At 44.8% G+C, this 18,790-nt stretch overlaps 1 protein-coding gene across 1 annotated transcript in view; it reads left to right on the plus strand.

Annotated features, from left to right (window-relative positions):
- Positions 1-18,790, plus strand: part of LOC140198485 (complement C2-like) — a 183,207-nt gene that overhangs the window by 64,083 nt on the left and 100,334 nt on the right. Inside the window, exon 10 of the mRNA XM_072259571.1 lies at positions 5,123-5,212. Coding sequence (XP_072115672.1) covers positions 5,123-5,212 — 90 coding nt within the window. The remainder of the gene's footprint in view (positions 1-5,122; positions 5,213-18,790) is intronic.

Raw genomic sequence — 18,790 nt, forward strand, 5'->3', positions numbered from 1 at the left:
TACATTCATTTCAATAGGACTGGAATATAAAAGCAAGGATGTAATATTGACACTTTACAGAGCAATTGTGAGGCTTCACTGGGAGTTTTGTGAGCAGTTTTGGGCCCTTTTCCAATGACCAATTAACGTATATATTTGAACTGTGGGAAGGAAGCCGTGTGAGCAAGATGCAGAGATCTCGTGAGAAGAGTGGAGGTTCAGTTGAATTGAGTTGATTCGAGTTGAGGCTGAATTGGGGAGAGGCGGGTTGCAAGAATAGAGCCGAATTGTGGAGTACCGAGCCTGCACGTCGCTTGTTTTCATCACCAATTCGAGCCAGACCGGAGTGCCGATCGTGGGCGGGACTGCTGAGAGGAGACGAGTAGGGAGGCCACATCTGCTGAGTTGATAAAGAGAATATCTCACAGGATGAACTGCTGGTCAATGGATAGTGGAAGTAAGTTAGAGATGGACGTTGGCGAGAAAGAGGAATGGAGTGGAAAGAGTAGGAAAAGAAAACAGAGGTATGAGGTGTCAAACTCTGAGGAGTCAGGGGACAAACAAAATAGGATAGCAAAACAACGGAAAGAAAATGAGATTAAAGCAATTATAAAATTGAGCGAAGACGGAGCATCTTTTGGTGAATGGAACCCGATTCATTTGACGAAGATAATCAACAAACTTATAGCTGAAGTCAAAAGTGCAAAGATTTTATGAAATGGATCGCTATTAGTGATTTGTCGGGATAGTGCTCAGCAAGGCAAAGTGATAAGGTTAAATAAAATAAGCGGCAATAAAGTACAATGCTCAGGCCCAGGTGGAGTTCCAGGACGGGTACTTAAAGACTGTATTGAACAACTGGCTGATGTATTTACGAGAATTTTCAATCTGTCTCTATCCCAGGCACGGTCCCCAAGTGCCTGAAGTCAGCCATCATAGTGCCTGTCCCAAAGAAAACAAACATCAACAATTTGAATGACTATTGTTCGGTTGCCCTCACACCAACAATAATGAAGTGCTTTGAGAGACTGGTCCTCTCCCACATTAAGGTCACTAACCCTGCTACACTGGACTCACACCAGTTTGCCTGTAAAGCAAACAGGTCCGTGGAGGATGCCATCTCATTAGCTCTTCACACTGTTCTGACACACCTGGAGGGAAAGGGCACATACGTGAGGATGTTGTTTGTTGATTATAGCTCTGTTTTTAATACCATCATCCCCAGCAAGCTCATCTCCAAACTCCACCAGCTAGGCCTCAGCTCATCACTCTGCAACTGGATCCTGAATTTCTTGTCAGGCCGTTCACAGGCAGTGAGACTGGGCCCTCGCCTGTCCTCCACTACTATCCTGAACACTGGTACACCACAAGGTTGTGTATTGAGTCCCATACTCTACTCCCTCTTCACTTACGACTGTGTACCTGCATTTAACACCAATACCATTGTCAAATTTGCAGACGACACAACAGTGATCGGGTTGATCTCCAGCAGAGATGAGTCAGCGTACAGAGCGGAGGTACAGAACTTTGTGAGCTGGTGCTCAGAGAACAACCTGTCTCTTAATACAGCAAAGACTAAGGAGCTATTTATCAACTTTGGAAAGTCACGGGATGACAAGTATGCTCCAGTCTACATTAACAGAGACATAGTGGAGAGAGTGTCCAGTTTCAGGTTTCTGGGAATACATATCTCAGAAGACCTTACATGGTCCACTAACTCCACAACAATAGTTAAGAAAGCACAGCAACGCTTGTTTTTCGTCAGGACGCTGAAGAAAGCTGGTCTACCTGAACAGATACTGGTGACCCTTTACCACTGCACCATAGAGAGCATCTTAGCATACTGCATCTCTGTGTGGTGTCTCAGTTGTACAGCAGCTGATAGGAAAGCACTTCAGTGGGTTGTCTCTAGCACACAGAAGATCATCGGGACACAGCTCCCAGCCCTGGAGGACACCTACAGCTCTCGCTGCCTAAGGAAAGCTACAAGCATCTGCAAGGACAATACACACCCATGCAATCATCTGTTTGAACTTCTTCCATCTGGCAGACGTTACAAGATTTTCTATGCCCGCACTTCCAGACTGAAAAATAGCTTTTTCCCAAGAGCTATAATTGCTCTGAACCAATCGCTCAAGCATCATCCATAAATTGTTATATTGCTACTTTAATACTGGTTTTATGTCTGTCATGCATCTGAGTTGTGCTATTGTACTGCTGGACATTGCTTGTACTGGCTGGTTACCTGATTTTATTTATTGTTTATTTATTTTATTTGTTGTTTTATAGCATTGAGTACGAGAGTTGCAAACTCATTTTCACTGTATTGGTGCATGACAAATTGTACTATGCAATGACAATAAAGATATTTCATTTCATTTCATTTGTGAATTGGATGGTGGGACAGAATCAAAGGACCGAACGGCCTACTCCTGTTTCTATATTGGAGAGACGGAGGATGAGAGGAGACATGATAGAGGTGTACAAGATAATAAGAGGAATAGATAGAGTGGATAGCCAGCGCCTCTTCCCCAGGGCACCACTGCTCAATACAAGAGGACATGGCTTTAAGGTAAGGGGTGGGAAGTTCAAGGGGGATATTAGAGGAAGGTTTTTTACTCAGAGAGTGGTTGGTGCGTGGAATGCACTGCCTGAGTCAGTGGTGGAGGCAGATACACTAGTGAAGTTTAAGAGACTACTGGACAGGTATATGGAGGAATTTAAGCTGGGGGCTTATATGGGAGGCAGTGTTTGAGGGTCAGCACAACATTGTGGGCTGAAGGGCCTGTACTGTGCTGTACTATTCTACCAATCTATCTATATCTTCTCCAAAGGTGACTCGGTGTTGGAGAAAACGGCAATAAATTCTGCTGGATTTTGCCTCCATACCCAGCATATCCTTCTCCACAACTTTCTGTCTCCTTCAACGGGATACTGCCGCTAAACACATCTTTCCCTCCGCATCACTCCACCCCACACTCTCCACTGTCCGTAGGGATCACTCTTTTCGTGAATCCCTTGTCCACTCACTCCTTCCTGCTCCCCACCTTATCTGTGTGAGTGGGAGAGGGCACCCCCTGTTCCTCACCATCAAAGCATTCCTTCCAGGTGAGGCAACACTTCACCTGCAAGTCTGTTAGCATCTTCTGCCCCCTTCCTTTCCAGTCCCGATGAAGGGTCTCAGCCCGAAACATTGACTGTTTATTCCCCTCCATTGATGCTGCCTGACCTGCTGAGTTCCTTCAGCATTCTGGGTGTCTTGTCCTAACTCATTATTCCATTTTTTGTTTGGCGCTATTTACTTATTTTGTAACTTTCTGCATTTTCACTGCCCTGTTCTCTTAGACTGTATTTCACTTCATATAACATACATCTTGCCATATCCACTTACCTTACTTAGAACATAGAGTAGTACAGCATAGTACAGGCCCTTTGGTCCACAATATTGTGCCAACCCTAAAACCCCACTATTCCTGGGGAATATTCCGTCAGGCCCCGGGGACTTATCTGTCCTAATGTATTTTTACTCCAACACCTCCTCTCCCTTAATATCAACATGCCCCAGAACATCAACCTCACTCATATTAACATCAAGTTCCCTCTCATTGGTGAATACCGAAGAGAAGTATTCATTGAGGACCACGCTCACTTCCACAGCCTCCAGGCACATCTTCCCACCTTTATCTCTAATCGGTCCTACCTTCACTCCTGTCATCCTTTTTTTCTTCACATAATTGAAGAATGCCTTGGGGTTTTCCTTTACCCTACTCGCCAAGGCCTTCTCATGCCCCCTTCTTGCTCTCCTCAGCCCCTTCTTAAGCTCCTTTCTTGCTTCCCTATATTCCTCAATAGACCCATCTGATCCTTGCTTCCTAAACCTCATGTATGCTGCCTTCTTCCACCTGACTAGATTTTCCACCTCACTTGTCACCAATGGTTCCTTCACCCTACCATTCTTTATCTTCCTCACCGGGACAAATTTATCCCTTGCATCCCGCAAGAGATCTCTAAACATCGACCACATGTCCATAGTACATTTCCGTGCAAAAACATCATCCCAATTCACACCCGCAAGTTCTAGCCTTATAACCTCATAATTTGCCTTTCCCCAATTAAAAAGTTTCCTGTCCTCTTTGATTCTATCCTTTTCCACGATAATTATAAAGGCCAGGGAGCTGTGGTCACTGTCCCCCAGATGCTCACCCACTGAGAGATCTGTGACCTGACCTGGTTCATTACCTAGTACTAGATCTAGTATGGCATTCCCCCTAGTCGGCCTGTCCACATACTGTGACAGGAATCCGTCCTGGACACACTTAACAAACTCTGCCCCATCTAAACCCTTGGAACTAATCAGGTGCCAATCAATATTAGGGAAGTTAAAGTCACCCATGATAACAACCCTGTTATTTTTGCACCTTTCCAAAATCTGCCTCCCAATCTGCTCCTCTGTATCTCTGCTGCTACCAGAGGCCTTATAGAATACCCCTAGTAGAGTAACTGCTCCCTTCCTATTCCTGACTTCCACCCATATTGACTCAAAAGAGGATCCTGCTACATTACCCACCCTTTCTGTAGCTGTAATAGTATCCCTGACCAGTAATGCCGCCCCTCCTCCCCTTTTTCCACCCTCTCTATCCCTTTTAAAGCACTGAAATCCAGGAACATTGAGAATCCATTCCTGCCCTGGTGCCAGCCAAGTCTCTGCAATGGCCACTACATCATAATTCCATGTATGTATCCAAGCTCTCAGTTCATCAGTACTTAGAGGCCTGTCTGGCCCAACAAGCTGCACCACCAAGCAACACGCATATTTTACAGCAACCAATCAACCCTGGAGCTCCCAAGGGGAAACCCACGCGGTTCATGGGGAGAATGAACAAAGTTCTTGAAGACAGTGGTGGGAATTGAACTCTGAGCTCTGAAAGGCAAAGGGTTGTACTAACCGCGATGCTACCGTACAATCTGCATGAATGAGGAATTTGGTCTGGAGTGTTGGCAGGGCACCAATATGAGCCAGTGAGAATAAACCTGATGATTTCAGGACCATTTGGCGTTGTGTGTTGAGAGGGACAGTGGTGCATGATAAGTGATCTCTCCATGGAGCTGTGTATATGACCTCTGAGGTTTTCCTGTGTTTCAGGAAGAAGGAACATGGGCCCGGAACCACATCTCGCTGCAGAGGAAATCAAGAACTTTGTGGAACAAGAAGGGAAGTCAGAGGATTACCTGGGTAAGTGCCTGGGTATCCAGAATGAAAGGGTTATCATACAAGGAATGGTTGATGGCTCTGGGCCTGTACTTGCTGGAATTCGGAAGGACGAGGGGGATCTCATTGAAACCTTTCGAATGTTGCAAGGCCTAGACAGAGTAGATGTGGAAAGGATGTTTCCTGTGGTGGGAGAGTCTAGGACAAGAGGGCACAGCATCCCTTTAAAACAGAGATGCGAAGAAATTTCTTGAGCCAGAGGGTGCTAAATTTGCAGAATTTATTACCACAGGCAGCTATGGAGGCCCGGTTGTTGGGTGTATTTAAGGCAGAGATTGTTAGGTTCTTGATTGGACACGGCGTCAAAGATTACAAGGAGAAGGCTGGGGAGTGCGGTTGAGGAGGGGAAAGAAAGTTTAGCCATGGTTGAATGGTGGAGCAGACTCGATGGGCCAAATGGCCAAATTCTGCTACTATGTCTTATGCTGTTACTGACACCAATATCGGTGCTCCCCACAGTACTCTATACACTGGGGTTTAAACTCTGGCCAGATTCTACTAAACATTTCAATGATTAAAAAGTTCAAATTAAATTTGTTCTCAATATACATATCAGTCACCATGAACAATGCAGATCCATTTACTTGTGGGCATTCACAGAAAATACAAAAAAAAAACTCACAATAGAATCAGTGAAAGACAGCACCCGACAAGATGGAAAGACAGACTGTGACGAAGGCCTGTCACTGATTACGGACGGCACACGGCGCGCTCGGTAAAACACTCATCCCCAGCAGTAATAGTGACTGGGTCTGAACCAGAGCTGCTGCGTGGATCTGTCTCATATCGAGGCAGCCGCAACCTGCACAGCTGTGCCAATGGTGGAGGATACCGTCTTTAATTGGATAATTGAGTTAATTAGCTTTTGGTTGGTCTAGGGGGAGGGGCTTAGCAGTCATAAGCCTCAGGTTACCATGGCTTTGGAGTTAGTTTTCTTTTGTGTCTAGTCTGAGGGTGGCTATATATATTGTTTTTTTTTCCAGTTTTTGTCTTGTTTTAAGACCATAAGACAAAGGAGCAGAAGTTGGCCATTCGGCCCATCGAGTCTGCTCCGCCATTTTATCATGAGCTGAGCCATTCTCCCATTTAGTCCCACTCCCCTGCCTTCTCACCATAACCTTTGGTGCCCTGGCTACTCAGATACCTATCAATCTCTGCCTTAAATACACCCAATGACTTGGCCTCCACTGCTGCCCGTGGCAACAAATTCCATAGATTCACCACCCTCTGACTAAAAAAATTTCTTCGCATTTCTGTTCTGAATGGGTGCCATTCAATCCTTAAGTCATGCCCTCTCGTACTAGACTCCTCCATCATGGGAAACAACTTTGCCACATCCACTCTGTCCATGCCTTTCAACATTTGAAATGTTTCTATGTGGTCTCCCCTCATTCTCCTAAACTGAGGTAAATAAAAGCACCTCAATCTATTTTTGCGACTCAAACCGTCTTGTTATTTTTCTTAATCAATTGACCCACAGTTTTTGTGACACAGACAAACACCAGTGTCCAAAGAGCAACAACTGTGAAAATACATCATGACAATAATCATCATGTCTGCATTTTTGACGGAAGGTAAAACCTATCTCTTTGCTGAAGGGGAAACTACAAATGACCCATCAAAATATCACCCTTTGACTTGTTTACACACTAAATATAAAATTGTCATGCATCTCGCAATAATCACCGCTTACTTAGAAAACCACAACATACTTACAGAAGAGCAGAAAGGATGCCGTAAGGGTATGAAAGGATGTAAAGAATAACTGATAACAGATTCTGTAATTGTAAATCAAGCCTGGAGGAAAAGCAGAAATCTTTCATATTCCTATATTGACTACCAATAAGCATTTGACTCTGTCGTATGTGCGTGGCTCTTAATATATATTAAAACTACACACAATACTTGTGAAATTCTTTCAACATCTGATGAAGCATTGGCATGCTATAATCACCCCTCTGTTAACAACCAAAAAAGAACAAAATAAACCGAGGCATTTTCCAAGCCAACTCTCTAAGTCCACTATGGTTCTGTCTAGCTTTAAACCTGCATTCTAATTTACTAAATTGGATGAAAATTGGGTATCAAATCAGAAACAAGAAAATGAGTTACACTTTAACACATCTATACGTGGACGATTTGAAATTATATGCCCCTTCATCAGTAAAGCTAAAGCAATTAATTCAGATAGTAGAACTATTTTTGAATGATATAAACTGAACTTTGGACTGGATAATTGCAGACCATTGAACATACAATGGAGCTGATAGAATATAAAACAGAGCAGTGGGACACAATTCAACCCATCGTTGAATGTGAAACATAGAAGTTTCTAGGATATCAACAAGCAAAGTAAATTGATCAGAGTGTGATAAAGGAAAAACTTTTGACAGAATTTACTTCAGGGCTTAAGAAAATCTGCCAAACAGAGCTTAACAGTAAAAATATAACAAAGGCGATAAACACTTCTGCTGAACCCATATTAACATATTCTTCTGTCATAATATCTTAGTCTAAAACTATCTGGAAAATTTACAAAGAAGAACAAGAACTGAAGTAACAAATTTCAGAAAACATTATACACACTCAAACGCATTTAGATGAACAATTCCTCGGGCAGAAGGGGGAAGAAGAATAACAGATATTAAAAATCTTCACAACAGTCAGATAAAATTTTAAGGATATATTCCCATCATCGAAAACGGGATTCAACACTCCACTCGAACGTATGCAATTCTGATAAAGCACAATCCCGAAAACCTTATTTAGAGGCCTGTCTGGCCCAACAATTGACAACAGCTCAGCGTTTGATACTATCCTCTCCTCAAAACTTATCGATACGCTTCAAGACCTTGGCTTCAATACTCTCATTTGCAATTGGATCCTTGATGTTCTCACTTACAGACCCCAGTCTGTTTGGATTGGCAACAGCTCTACTCACTTTACACTTATGACTGCGTGGCTGAGCACAGCTCCAATAACTTACACAAGTTTGATGACGACACCGCTATTGTGGCCGAATCAAAGGTGGTGATAATTGCAAATCTGGCTGAACAGTGTCACAACAACCACTTCCTGAAGGTTAGCAAGGCCAAGAGCTGGTTATTGATTTCAGGAGAAGGAAACCAGAGCTCCATGAGATAGTCCACACTGGGGGATCAGAGGTGGAGTGGGTCAGCAACTTTAAATTCCTTGGTGTTATCATTTCAGAGGGCTGTCCTCGGCCCAGCATGTAAATGTAATTATGAAGAATGCACAGCAACACCTCTACTTCCTTAGGAGATCGCGATGATTCGCTGCAACTTCTAAAACTTTGACAAACTTCTATAAATGTGTAGTGGAGAGTATAATAACTGGCTGCATCACAGCCTGGAATGGAAATAACAATGCCCTTGAATGGAAAATCCTACAAAAGTAGTCCAGTCCATCTTGGGTAAGGCCCTCCCCACCATTGAGCACATCTGCACAGTCGGCTGGTGCAGGAATGTTCCGTCATTAGGGTCACCCACCACCCAGGACGCGCTCTCATCTCATTACTGCCACCATCAGGCAGGAGGTACAGGAGACTTGAGTCCCACACCGCCGGGGTCAGGAACAGTCATTACCCCTCAACCAACAGGAACCACCACCCAGGCCAGGCTCTCGTCTCACTGCTGTCATCAGGCAGGAGGCACAGGAGCCCCAGGACCCGCACCGCCAGGGTCAGGAACAGTCATTACCCCTCAACCAGCAGGCACTTGAACCAGTAGGGATAACTTCACTCAACTCCACTTGCCCATCACTGAATTGTTACCACACCTCACTTTCAAGGACTCTTCAATGAACTCACTTTGAACGACTCTTCATCTCATGCTCTCAATATTTATTGCTTATTTATTATTGTTATTTTTATATTTTCTCAGCTCAAGCTGGTAAACCTGAGCTACAGGCATAGCCAAGCACACTCATTTGTCAATTGCTAGGAACTTTTGGCCTGGTGTTTAGTCTTGTGGCTTTCTGAAGATCTACATAGATATTATTGTGTAGACCTAATTGTTGAATGCTTTTGTGTTGTGACTTTGAGATGATACTAGCTGCAGATATTACTATTGGGACAATGTATACTCTGTTCGTGTTCCAAAGTCTTTCAATTTCCTCTTTTAATTCAGCATTTCTGGTGTCTTTCACTTATTGATTTCTGTAAGTTGTGTGTGTTCAGAATTGCTATATCTATTAAGTTGTTCTTGCTTGTTTATGCTCTATTATTACATCTGTTACGTAACCGGCAACAATGAATATCAATCGAGACAGGTTATATAAAAACAACCAAACATTTATTAAACACGGATAAAACAATTAAAAAAAACAAACGAAAACCCTAACCGGAAGTTAACCGCTCTGCAGCCGTTCTACAAATCGTCAGTTGGCACTGGTTCTTAAAGTGTTAAATGTGAAAACAGTTCTTAAAGTGGTAAAGTCAAATACAGTTCTTAAAATGGTAAATTCAAAAATCCAACAGATTTATACGTTCAATTGGGAGAAACTTCTCTGGAGAAGGATTTCTTCATAGACGTGACTTCCCTGTTGGTTCTGTCCAAAGGATTCACGATGCAGGAAATATACAGTTTAAAACAACTGACCTTAAATTCTAGAGAGCAAGCCTTTGCATGAACTTCCTTGCTCTTTTGGCAAGAGTTATCCTCGATTCAGGTCGCTACTTCTTCAACGAGGACTCAATAAGGTCGATCCTTTATTAAACTGCCGAACATCCCCGACTTACTTTAATCCTTCATATCCGGTACTTCGATGAAGTCTTCACTCTCCAATACTGCTGGAAAAAGGTACATCAACAAGTCCAGCAGAATTTGCCAGTCCAGCACTATTGTACCTTGCAATAGAACGTAACACTCCGTTTTAAAAATGAAACTGCATCATAGAAACAAATACGCGACAGAAACGGAGACACACTAACGTTCTAGCTGGAAAACTAAAAACTAAAAAACTAACTGCGTCATCTGAGGTCTTCCCTTATATACCCGTGGTGCACATGTCATCACGTGACCTCACATCGGCGGGAAAATTACATCAGGTGACTCCAAAAGACCATCACATCATTCTCACAAAAAAAATATCACAGATCTCCTTAAGGTATGTAACATATCCGGATGGTTATTTTAGATGGTCCTATCTGTAAGACGCATCAAAAGGCAGGTGGGGTACCACAAACGCGGTGAGTTCTTTTTCCTTGTGTGGGAGTTTTTCTTAAAAAGAGTAGCTAGTACGCAGGTGTGGGAGGTGTCAGAGGCATCGACGACAGCAGAAGGCAGGTGGAGCTCCACCAAATGTGGTGAGTTCTTTCTCCTTGCACGGGGGTTTTTCTTATTTTTTAAACCACAAAAAGAGATAGAGACTAGTGGAGCGGTCATGATAGGAGTGGGGGCTCATGTCAAAGTGGGAACTTAGAGGCTTTGACTCAAGAGACTTTGATAAGAAGAGGCTGAGGCCAAAGAAACAGGTAAGAATGGTAAATTTTTCCTTTTGTTATTGCTGATTTGGTCTCGGTTGCCCATTGCACGGTGCAGGCGGGATGGCAGATATGGCAGTGGAATGCTCCTCCTGCAGGATGTGGGGATTCATGGAACCTGGTGGTCTCCCTGATGACTGCACCTGCGGGAAGTGCAGCCAGCTCCAGCTCCTGAAAGGCCGTACTAAGGAGCTGGAGCAGGAGCTGGATGAACTGAGGGTCAGCCAGGAGGCAGAGCAGTTGATGGATACAACCTTTGAGCTGATGGTTACACCCAGAGTGCAGAATTCAGGGAGCAGATAGGTGAACACTGAGAGAGGTAAAGGGAGAAGGAAGTCAGTGGCCATTCCTCTCAGTAACAGGTGTACCCATTTGGATACAGCTGAGGGGGATGACCTATCTGGGCAAGGCAGCAGCAGCCAGACCAATAGCACTGTGGTCGGTTCTGAGCCTCAGAAGGGTAGGGGGAAGTCAGGTGGACCAATAGTCACAGGGGACAGATAGGAGATTCTGCAGCAGCAAAAGAGATGCCAGGATAATGTGTTGCCTCCCGGGTGCCAGGGTCCAGGATATCTCTGAGCGGTTGCAGAATATTCTTGAAGGGAAGAGTGAGTAGCCAGAGGTTGAGGTACATATTGGAATCGTGGCACATGCAGGATAGGGGTAGGGCTCCAGCACAGTAAGTTTAGGGAGTTAGGAAGGAGGCTGAAGAGCAGGACCTCCAAGGTGGTAATCTCCAGATTACTCCCAGAGCCACGAGCTAGTGAAGGTCAGAACAGGAAGATAGCGCAGATGAATGAGTGGCTGAGGAGATGGTGCAGGACAGGGTTTCAAGTTCTTGGAACATTGGAACCTTTTCTGGGGAAGGGGTGACCTGTACAAGTGGGACGGGTTGCACCTGAACTGGAGGGGAACCAATATCCTGGGAGGGAGGTTTGTTAATGCTATTGGGGAGGGTGAAAACCAGATTTGCAGGGGGTTGGGAACTGAAGTGAAGAGGCGGAGGATGGAGTGGTTTGCACACAAGTAGAGATAGCTTGTAGGAAGTTTGTGAGGAAGGTTTGCCAGATGATGGAGCAAAGATGCTCTCAGCCAAATGGTTTGAGATGTGTCTATTTTAATACAAGGAGTATCATAAGCAAGGCGGTTAAACTTAGAGCATGGATCAATATGTGCAACTGTGACGTTGTGGCCATTACAGGGACTTGGATGTCTCAGGGGCAGGAATGGCTGCTGAGTGTGCCAGGCTTTGGGTGTTTCAGAAAGGACAGTGAGGGAGGCAAAAAAGGTGACGGCGTAGCATTGCTAATAAGGGATAGTATCTCAGCTGCAGAAAAGGAGGAAGTCATGGAGGGATTGTCTACTGGGTCAGTGTGGGTGGAAATCAGGAACAGGAAAGGGGCAATAACTATACTGGGTGTTTTTATAGACCTCCCAATAGGAACAGAGACATCAAGGAGCAGACAGGGAGGGCAGATTCTGGAATGGTGCAATAATAACACGGTTGTCGTGATGGGCGATTTTAACTTTCCTAATATTGACTGGCATCTCCCTGGAGCGAGGGGTTTACATGGGTTGGAGTTTGTTAGGTGTGTTCAGAAAGGTTTCCTGCCACAATGTGCAGATAAGCCAATTAGAGGAGAGGCTGTACTTGATCTAGTATTGGGAAATGAACCTGGTCAAGTGTCAGATCCGTCGGTCGGAGATCACAACTCGATCTGCTTTACCATAGTGCAGAAGAGGTATAGGAGCAGACAATTTGGGAAAACATATAATTGGGGTAGGGGGAAATACAGATCCACAAACCTTTATCCAAAATCCTTGGGGCCAGTTGCATTTCGGAATTCAGAATTTTTCAGATTTCAGAAAATTGATAATTATATCGATAATTAACCTGTCTCAGTGCGGGTGGACTTTAGGACCCGGGGAAGCTCCGGACCTACGCACATCCTCCCATATACTTTAAATCATCTCTCGATTACTTATAATACCTAATACAATGTAAATGCTATGTAAATAGTTGTTGTACTGTGTTGTTTAGGGAATAATGACAAGAAAAAAGTCAGTACATGCTGAAACAACAAGTGCTGGAGAGAGAACTTCTGGGTTTTCCTGATCCACGCTCTTTTTGACTTATTGGAATAAATGTAGAACGTAAATACTCTAGGACATATACAGGTTCAAACTACTCTACAGGTACCTGATGGGCCAGGAACAGGGTTCTCAGGTTATGAAGCAGCACTACGACAGTCGGGGTTTTTAAAGACTTATGCAGTGTTTTTCCACTTTTCATTAGTTTATGGTCATCACTGTCACTATAAAACTTCAGTAACTTGTCTTTCTGTTCCTTTAAATCATATACAGTGGTAGTTCCAACACCATATTCTTCAGTAAGACGCAGCACAGACACACTAAGATCATGCTTCTGCAATAACTGCACTTTCTGCGTTATTGATAATGATGGGTGCTTCCTTCTCGTTTTTTCATTGTTACCCATAGGGGTATCTGTAGATCTTTTTGACATTTTCACAGTGAAATTAAACACAAAGCCAACAGTGAACACAAAATATCAGAGGACAGCAAATGCACGTGTAACCAGTACCAGCGCTGAGCCACAATGACGTCTGGCGGCCTCTGCTAGTGTTGCCACGTCACACCTGAGTGACGTCAGCTGTTGGCGCGCCAAACAAGCCTTGTTACGACACGCTCCACACTGCACGAGAAAAACTTCCGTTTTCGGCGCTTTTCGGATAAGGGATTGTGGACCTGTATGATGCTATTAGGCAGAAACTTGAGAGCAGATATTCTCAGGGAAATGCACGGCAGAAATGTTGCATGGAGTTCTGCATGGGAATGTTCCATAGAGGCAGCGAAATTATAGTATAAAAGAACTATCTAATTAAGAAGAAATGAAAAGCCTAAAAAAGTTTCAAGAAACTACGTACTGTTAGAGCTCTAGAAAATAACAAGGTTGCTAGGAAGAAGATTAAGAATGGAATTAGGGGAGCCAGAAGGGGCCATGAGAAGGCCTTGGTGAGCAGGATTAAGGAAAATCCCAAGGCATTCTACAAGTATGTGAAGAGCAAGAGGATAAGCTGTGTGAGAATATGGTGCGATAGTGGAAATGTGTGCATGGAGTCGGAGGAGGTAGTGGAAGTACCTAATGAATACTTTGCTTCAGTATTCATCAGGGAAAAGGACCTTGGCAATTGTGGGGATGACTTCCAGCACAACTAGACATTAAGAAAGATGTAGAGCTTTTGAAAAGCATTGTCCGGACGAGATATACCCCAGGCTACTGTGGGAAGTGAGGGACGAATTTTCTGAGCCTCTGGTGATGATCTTTGCATCATCGATAGGGTAAGAGAAGTACTGGAGGATTGCAGGGTTGCAAATGCTGTTCCCTTGTTGAAGAAAGCCAGTAGAGATAAACCAGGAAATTATAGACCAGTGAGTCTTACTTCAGTGGTGGGCAAGTTGTTAGAGAAGATCCTGAGAGGCAGGATTTATAAGCATTTGGAGAGACATAATCTCATTCGGAATAGTCAGCATGGGGTTGTCAAGAGCAGGTCGTGCCTTTCAAGCCTGATTGAATTTTTTGAGGAGGAACAAAACACATTGACAAAGGTAGAGCAGCGGATGTAGTGTATATGGATTTCAGTAAGGTATTTGATAAGGTTGCCCATGGAAGGTTCATTCAGAAAGTAAGGAGGCATGGGATCCGAGGAGGCCTTGCTTTGTGGATCCAGAATTGGCTTGCCACTGAAGATGTCAGGGGTAAGTTTTTTTACGCAGAGAGCGGTGAGTGCATGGAATGGGCTGCTGGTGGCGGTGGTGGAGGTGGAAATGATAGATTCTTTTAAGAGACTTCTGGATAGGTACATGGAGCTTAGAAAAATAGAGGGCTATGGGTAAGCCTAGGTAGTTTGAAGGTAAGGACATGTTCGGCACAGCTTTGTGGATGGAAGGGCCTGTATTGTGTGCTAGTTTTCCATGTTCTATGTTCTAGAAGGCAAAGGGTGGTTGCAAACAGTCAGATTCTGCATGGAGTTTGGTGACCAGTGGAGTTCTGCGCAGATCTGTTCTGGGCCTCCTCCTCTGTGTGATGTTTTTATAAGTGACCTGGATGAGGAAGTAGAAGCATAAACAACAGGAATTCTGCAGATGCTGTAAATTCAAGCAACACACATCTCTGTCCCTCTGAATATACCCCTTGCCCATCCTCTGGGTCCCCGCCCCCCCTTGTCTTTCTTCCCAGACCTCCTGTCCCATGATCCTCTCGTATCTCTTTTGCCAATCACCTGTCCAGCTCCTGGCTCCATCCCTCCCCCTCCTGTCTTCTCCTATCATTTTGGATCTCCCCCTCCCCCTCCCACTTTCAAATCTCTTACTAGCTCTTCCTTCAGTTAGTCCTGATGAAGGGTCTCGGCCTGAAACGTCAACTGTACCTCTTCCTAGAGATGCTGCCTGGCCTGCTGCGTTCACCAGCAACTTTGATGTGTGTTGCTTGAGGAAGTAGAAGGGTGGGTTAGTAAATTTGCTGATGACACAAAGGTTGGGGGTGTTGTGGGTATTCTGGAGGGTTGTCAGAGGTTACAGCAGGACATTGATAGGATGCACAACTGGGCTGAGAAGTGACAGATAGAGTTCAACCCAGGTAAATGTGAAGTGGTTCATTTTGGTAGGTCAAATATGATGGCAGAATATAGTATTAATGGTGAGACTCTTGGTAGTGTGGAGGATCAGAGGGATTTTGGGGTCCCAGTCCATAGGACACTCAAAGCTGCTGTGCAGGTTGTCTCTGTGATTAAGAAGTCATACAGTACATTGGTCTTCATCAACTGTGGGATTGCGTTCCAGAGCTGAGAGGTAATATTATAGCACTATAAGAACCTGGTCAGACCCCACTTGGGGTACTGTGCTCATTTCTGGTCACCTCACTACATGAAGGATGTGGAAACTACAGAAAGGGTGCAGAGAAGATTTACTAGGATGTTGCCTGGATTGGGGAGCATGCCTTATGAGAATAGGTTGAGTGAACTTGGCCTTTCTCCTTGGAGCAGCGGAAGATGAGAGGTGACTTGATAGAGGTGTATAAGATGATGACGGGCATTGATCGTGTGGATTGTGGAGTGAGAGGCAGCAGAGTGATAGGGCTTTGGCTCAATGGATTTAGGCAGTAACAGAATGAGGCGAGGTAGGTTTACCCGTGTTATTTGCGGAAAGGAGGAAGTATGTGTGTGAGGCCAGTTTTCTGTGCTCGGTGTCAGATGTGGGAGGTCCTGAAGTCTCCCAGCCTCCCGGACGGCCACATCTGCACCAGGTGTGTCGAGCTGCAGCTCCTAAGGGACCGTGTTAGGGAACTGGAAATGCAGCTCAATGACCTTCGCCTGGTCAGGGAGAAAGAGGAGCCGATAGAGAGGAGTTATAGGCAGGTGGTCACACCGGGGCCACGGGAGACAGGCAAGTGGGTCACAGTCAGGAGGGGGAAGGGGAAGAGTCAGGTAATAGAGGGTACCCCTGTGGCTGTACCCCTTGACAATAAGTACTCCTGTTTGAGTACTGTTCAGGGGGACAGCCTACCTGGGGAAAGCGACAGCGGCCGTGCCTCTGGCACAGAGTCTGGCCCTGTGGCTCAGAAGGGTAGGAAAAGGAAGAGGAAGGCAGTAGTGATAGGGGACTCGATAGTTAGGGGGTCAGACAGGCGATTCTGTGGACGCAGGAAAGAAACTCAGATGGTAGTTTGCCTCCCAGATGCCAGGGTCCAGGGTGTTTCAGATCGCGTCCAAGATATTCTGCAGTGGGAAGGAGAACAGCCAGAGGTCATGGTACATGTTGGTACCAATGACATAAGTAGGAAAAGGGAAGAGGTCCTGAAAAAAGACTACAGGGGGTTAGGAAGGAAGTTGAGAAGCAGGACTGCAAAGCTATTCATCTTGGGATTACTGCCTGTGCCACGCGACAGTGAGGTGGAGGATAAATGCGTGGCTGAGGGATTGGAGCAGGGGGCAGGGATTCAGATTTCTGGATCATTGGGACCTCTTTTGGGGCAGGTGTGACCTGTACAAAAAGGACAGGTTGCACTTGAATCCCAGGGGGACCAATATCCTGGCACGGAGGTTTGCTAAGGCTACTGGAGAGAGTTTAAACTACAATTGTTGGGGGGAGGGAACTGAACTGAAGAGACTGGGGAAGAGGAGGTTGGCTCACAAATAGAGGAAGCTTGTAGACAATGTGACAGGGAGGATAGGCAGGTGATAGAGAAGGGACAACTGAACAAAGCGGATGAGCTTAGAGCGTGGATCAGTACTTGGAGATATGATGTGGTGGCCATTACAGAGACTTGGATGGCTCAGGGACAGAAATGGTTACTTCAAGTGCTGGGCTTTAGATATTTCAGAAAGGACAGGGAGGGAGGCAAAAGAGGTGGGGCATGGCACTGTTGATCAGAGACAGTGTCACGGCTGCAAAGAAGGTGGCCGCCATGGAGGGATTGTCTACGAGGTCTCTGTGGGTGCAGGTTAGGAAGAGGAAGGGGTCAATAACTTTACTATTGGCCACCCAATAGTAACAGGGATATTGAAGAGCAGATAGGGAAACAGATCCTGGAAAGGTGTAATAATAACGGAGTTGTCGTGATGGGAGATTTTAATTTCCCAAATATCATAGAAACATAGAAAATAGGTGCAGGAGTAGGCCATTCAGCCCTTCGAGCCTGCACCACCATTTATTATGATCATGGCTGATCATCCAACTCAGAACCCTGCCCCAGCCTTCCCTCCATACCCTCTAACCCCCGTAGCCACAAGGGCCATATCTAACTCCCTCTTAAATATAGCCAATGAACTGGCCTCAACTGTTTCCTGTGGCAGAGAATTCCACAGATTCACCACTCTCTGTGTGAAGAAGTTTTTCCTAATCTCGGTCCTAAAAGGCTTCCCCTCTATCCTCAAACTGTGGCTCTCCCTTGAGCAAGTGGTTTAGATGGGGTGGAGTTTGTTAGGTGTGTTTAGGAAGGTTTCTTGACACAATATGTAGATAAGCCTACAAGAGGAGAGACTGTACTTGATTTGGTATTGGGAAATGAACCTGGTCAGGTGTCGGATCTCTCAGTGGGAGAGCATTTTGGAGACAGTGATCATAATTCTATCTCCTTTACAATAGCATTGGAGAGAGAGAGGAACAGACAAGTTAGGAAAGTGATTAATTGGAGTAAGAGGAATTATGAGACTATCAGGCAGGAAATTGGAAGCTTAAATTGGAAACAGGTGTTCTCAGGGAACAGTACGGAAGGAATGTGGCAAATGTTCAGGGGATACAAAGGTTGTAATAAATCCAGTCAAGAAGAAAAGAGAAGCTTACAAAAATTTCAGAGAGCTAGCTAATGTTAGAGATCCAGAAAATTATAAGGCTAATAGGAAGGAGCTTAAGAAGGAAATTAGGAGAGCCAGAAGGGGCCATGAGAAGAAGGCCTTGGCAGGCAGGATTAAAGAAAACCCCAAGGCATTCTCCAAGTATGTGAAGAGCAAGAGGATAAGGCGAGAGAGAATAGGACCTATCAAGTGTGACAGTGGGAAAGTGTGTATGGAACCGGAGGAAATAGCAGAGGTACTTAATGAATACTTTACTTCAGTATTTACTATGGAAAAGGATCTTGGTGATTGTATGGTGTGTGTAGGAGAGCAATTTGGTTCTAGTGATCATAACACTATTAGTTTCAACTTGATCATGGACGAGGATAGATCTGGTCCTAGGGTTGAGGTTCTGAACTGGAAGGCGGCCAAATTTGAAGAAATGAGAAAGGATCTAAAAAGCGTGGATTGGGACAGGTTGTTCTCTGGCAAGGATGAGATTGGTAAGTGGGAAGCCTTCAAAGGAGAAATTTTGAGAATGCAGAGCTTGTATGTTCCTGTCAGGATTAAAGGCAAAGTGAATAAGAATAAGGAACCTTGGTTCTCAAGGGATATTGCAACTCTGATAAAGAAAAAGAGAGAGTTGTATGACATGTATAGGAAACGGAGAAAATAAGGTGCTTGAGG

Source organism: Mobula birostris, chromosome 5, assembly GCF_030028105.1.
Source record: "Mobula birostris isolate sMobBir1 chromosome 5, sMobBir1.hap1, whole genome shotgun sequence".
Lineage (NCBI taxonomy): Eukaryota > Metazoa > Chordata > Chondrichthyes > Myliobatiformes > Myliobatidae > Mobula > Mobula birostris.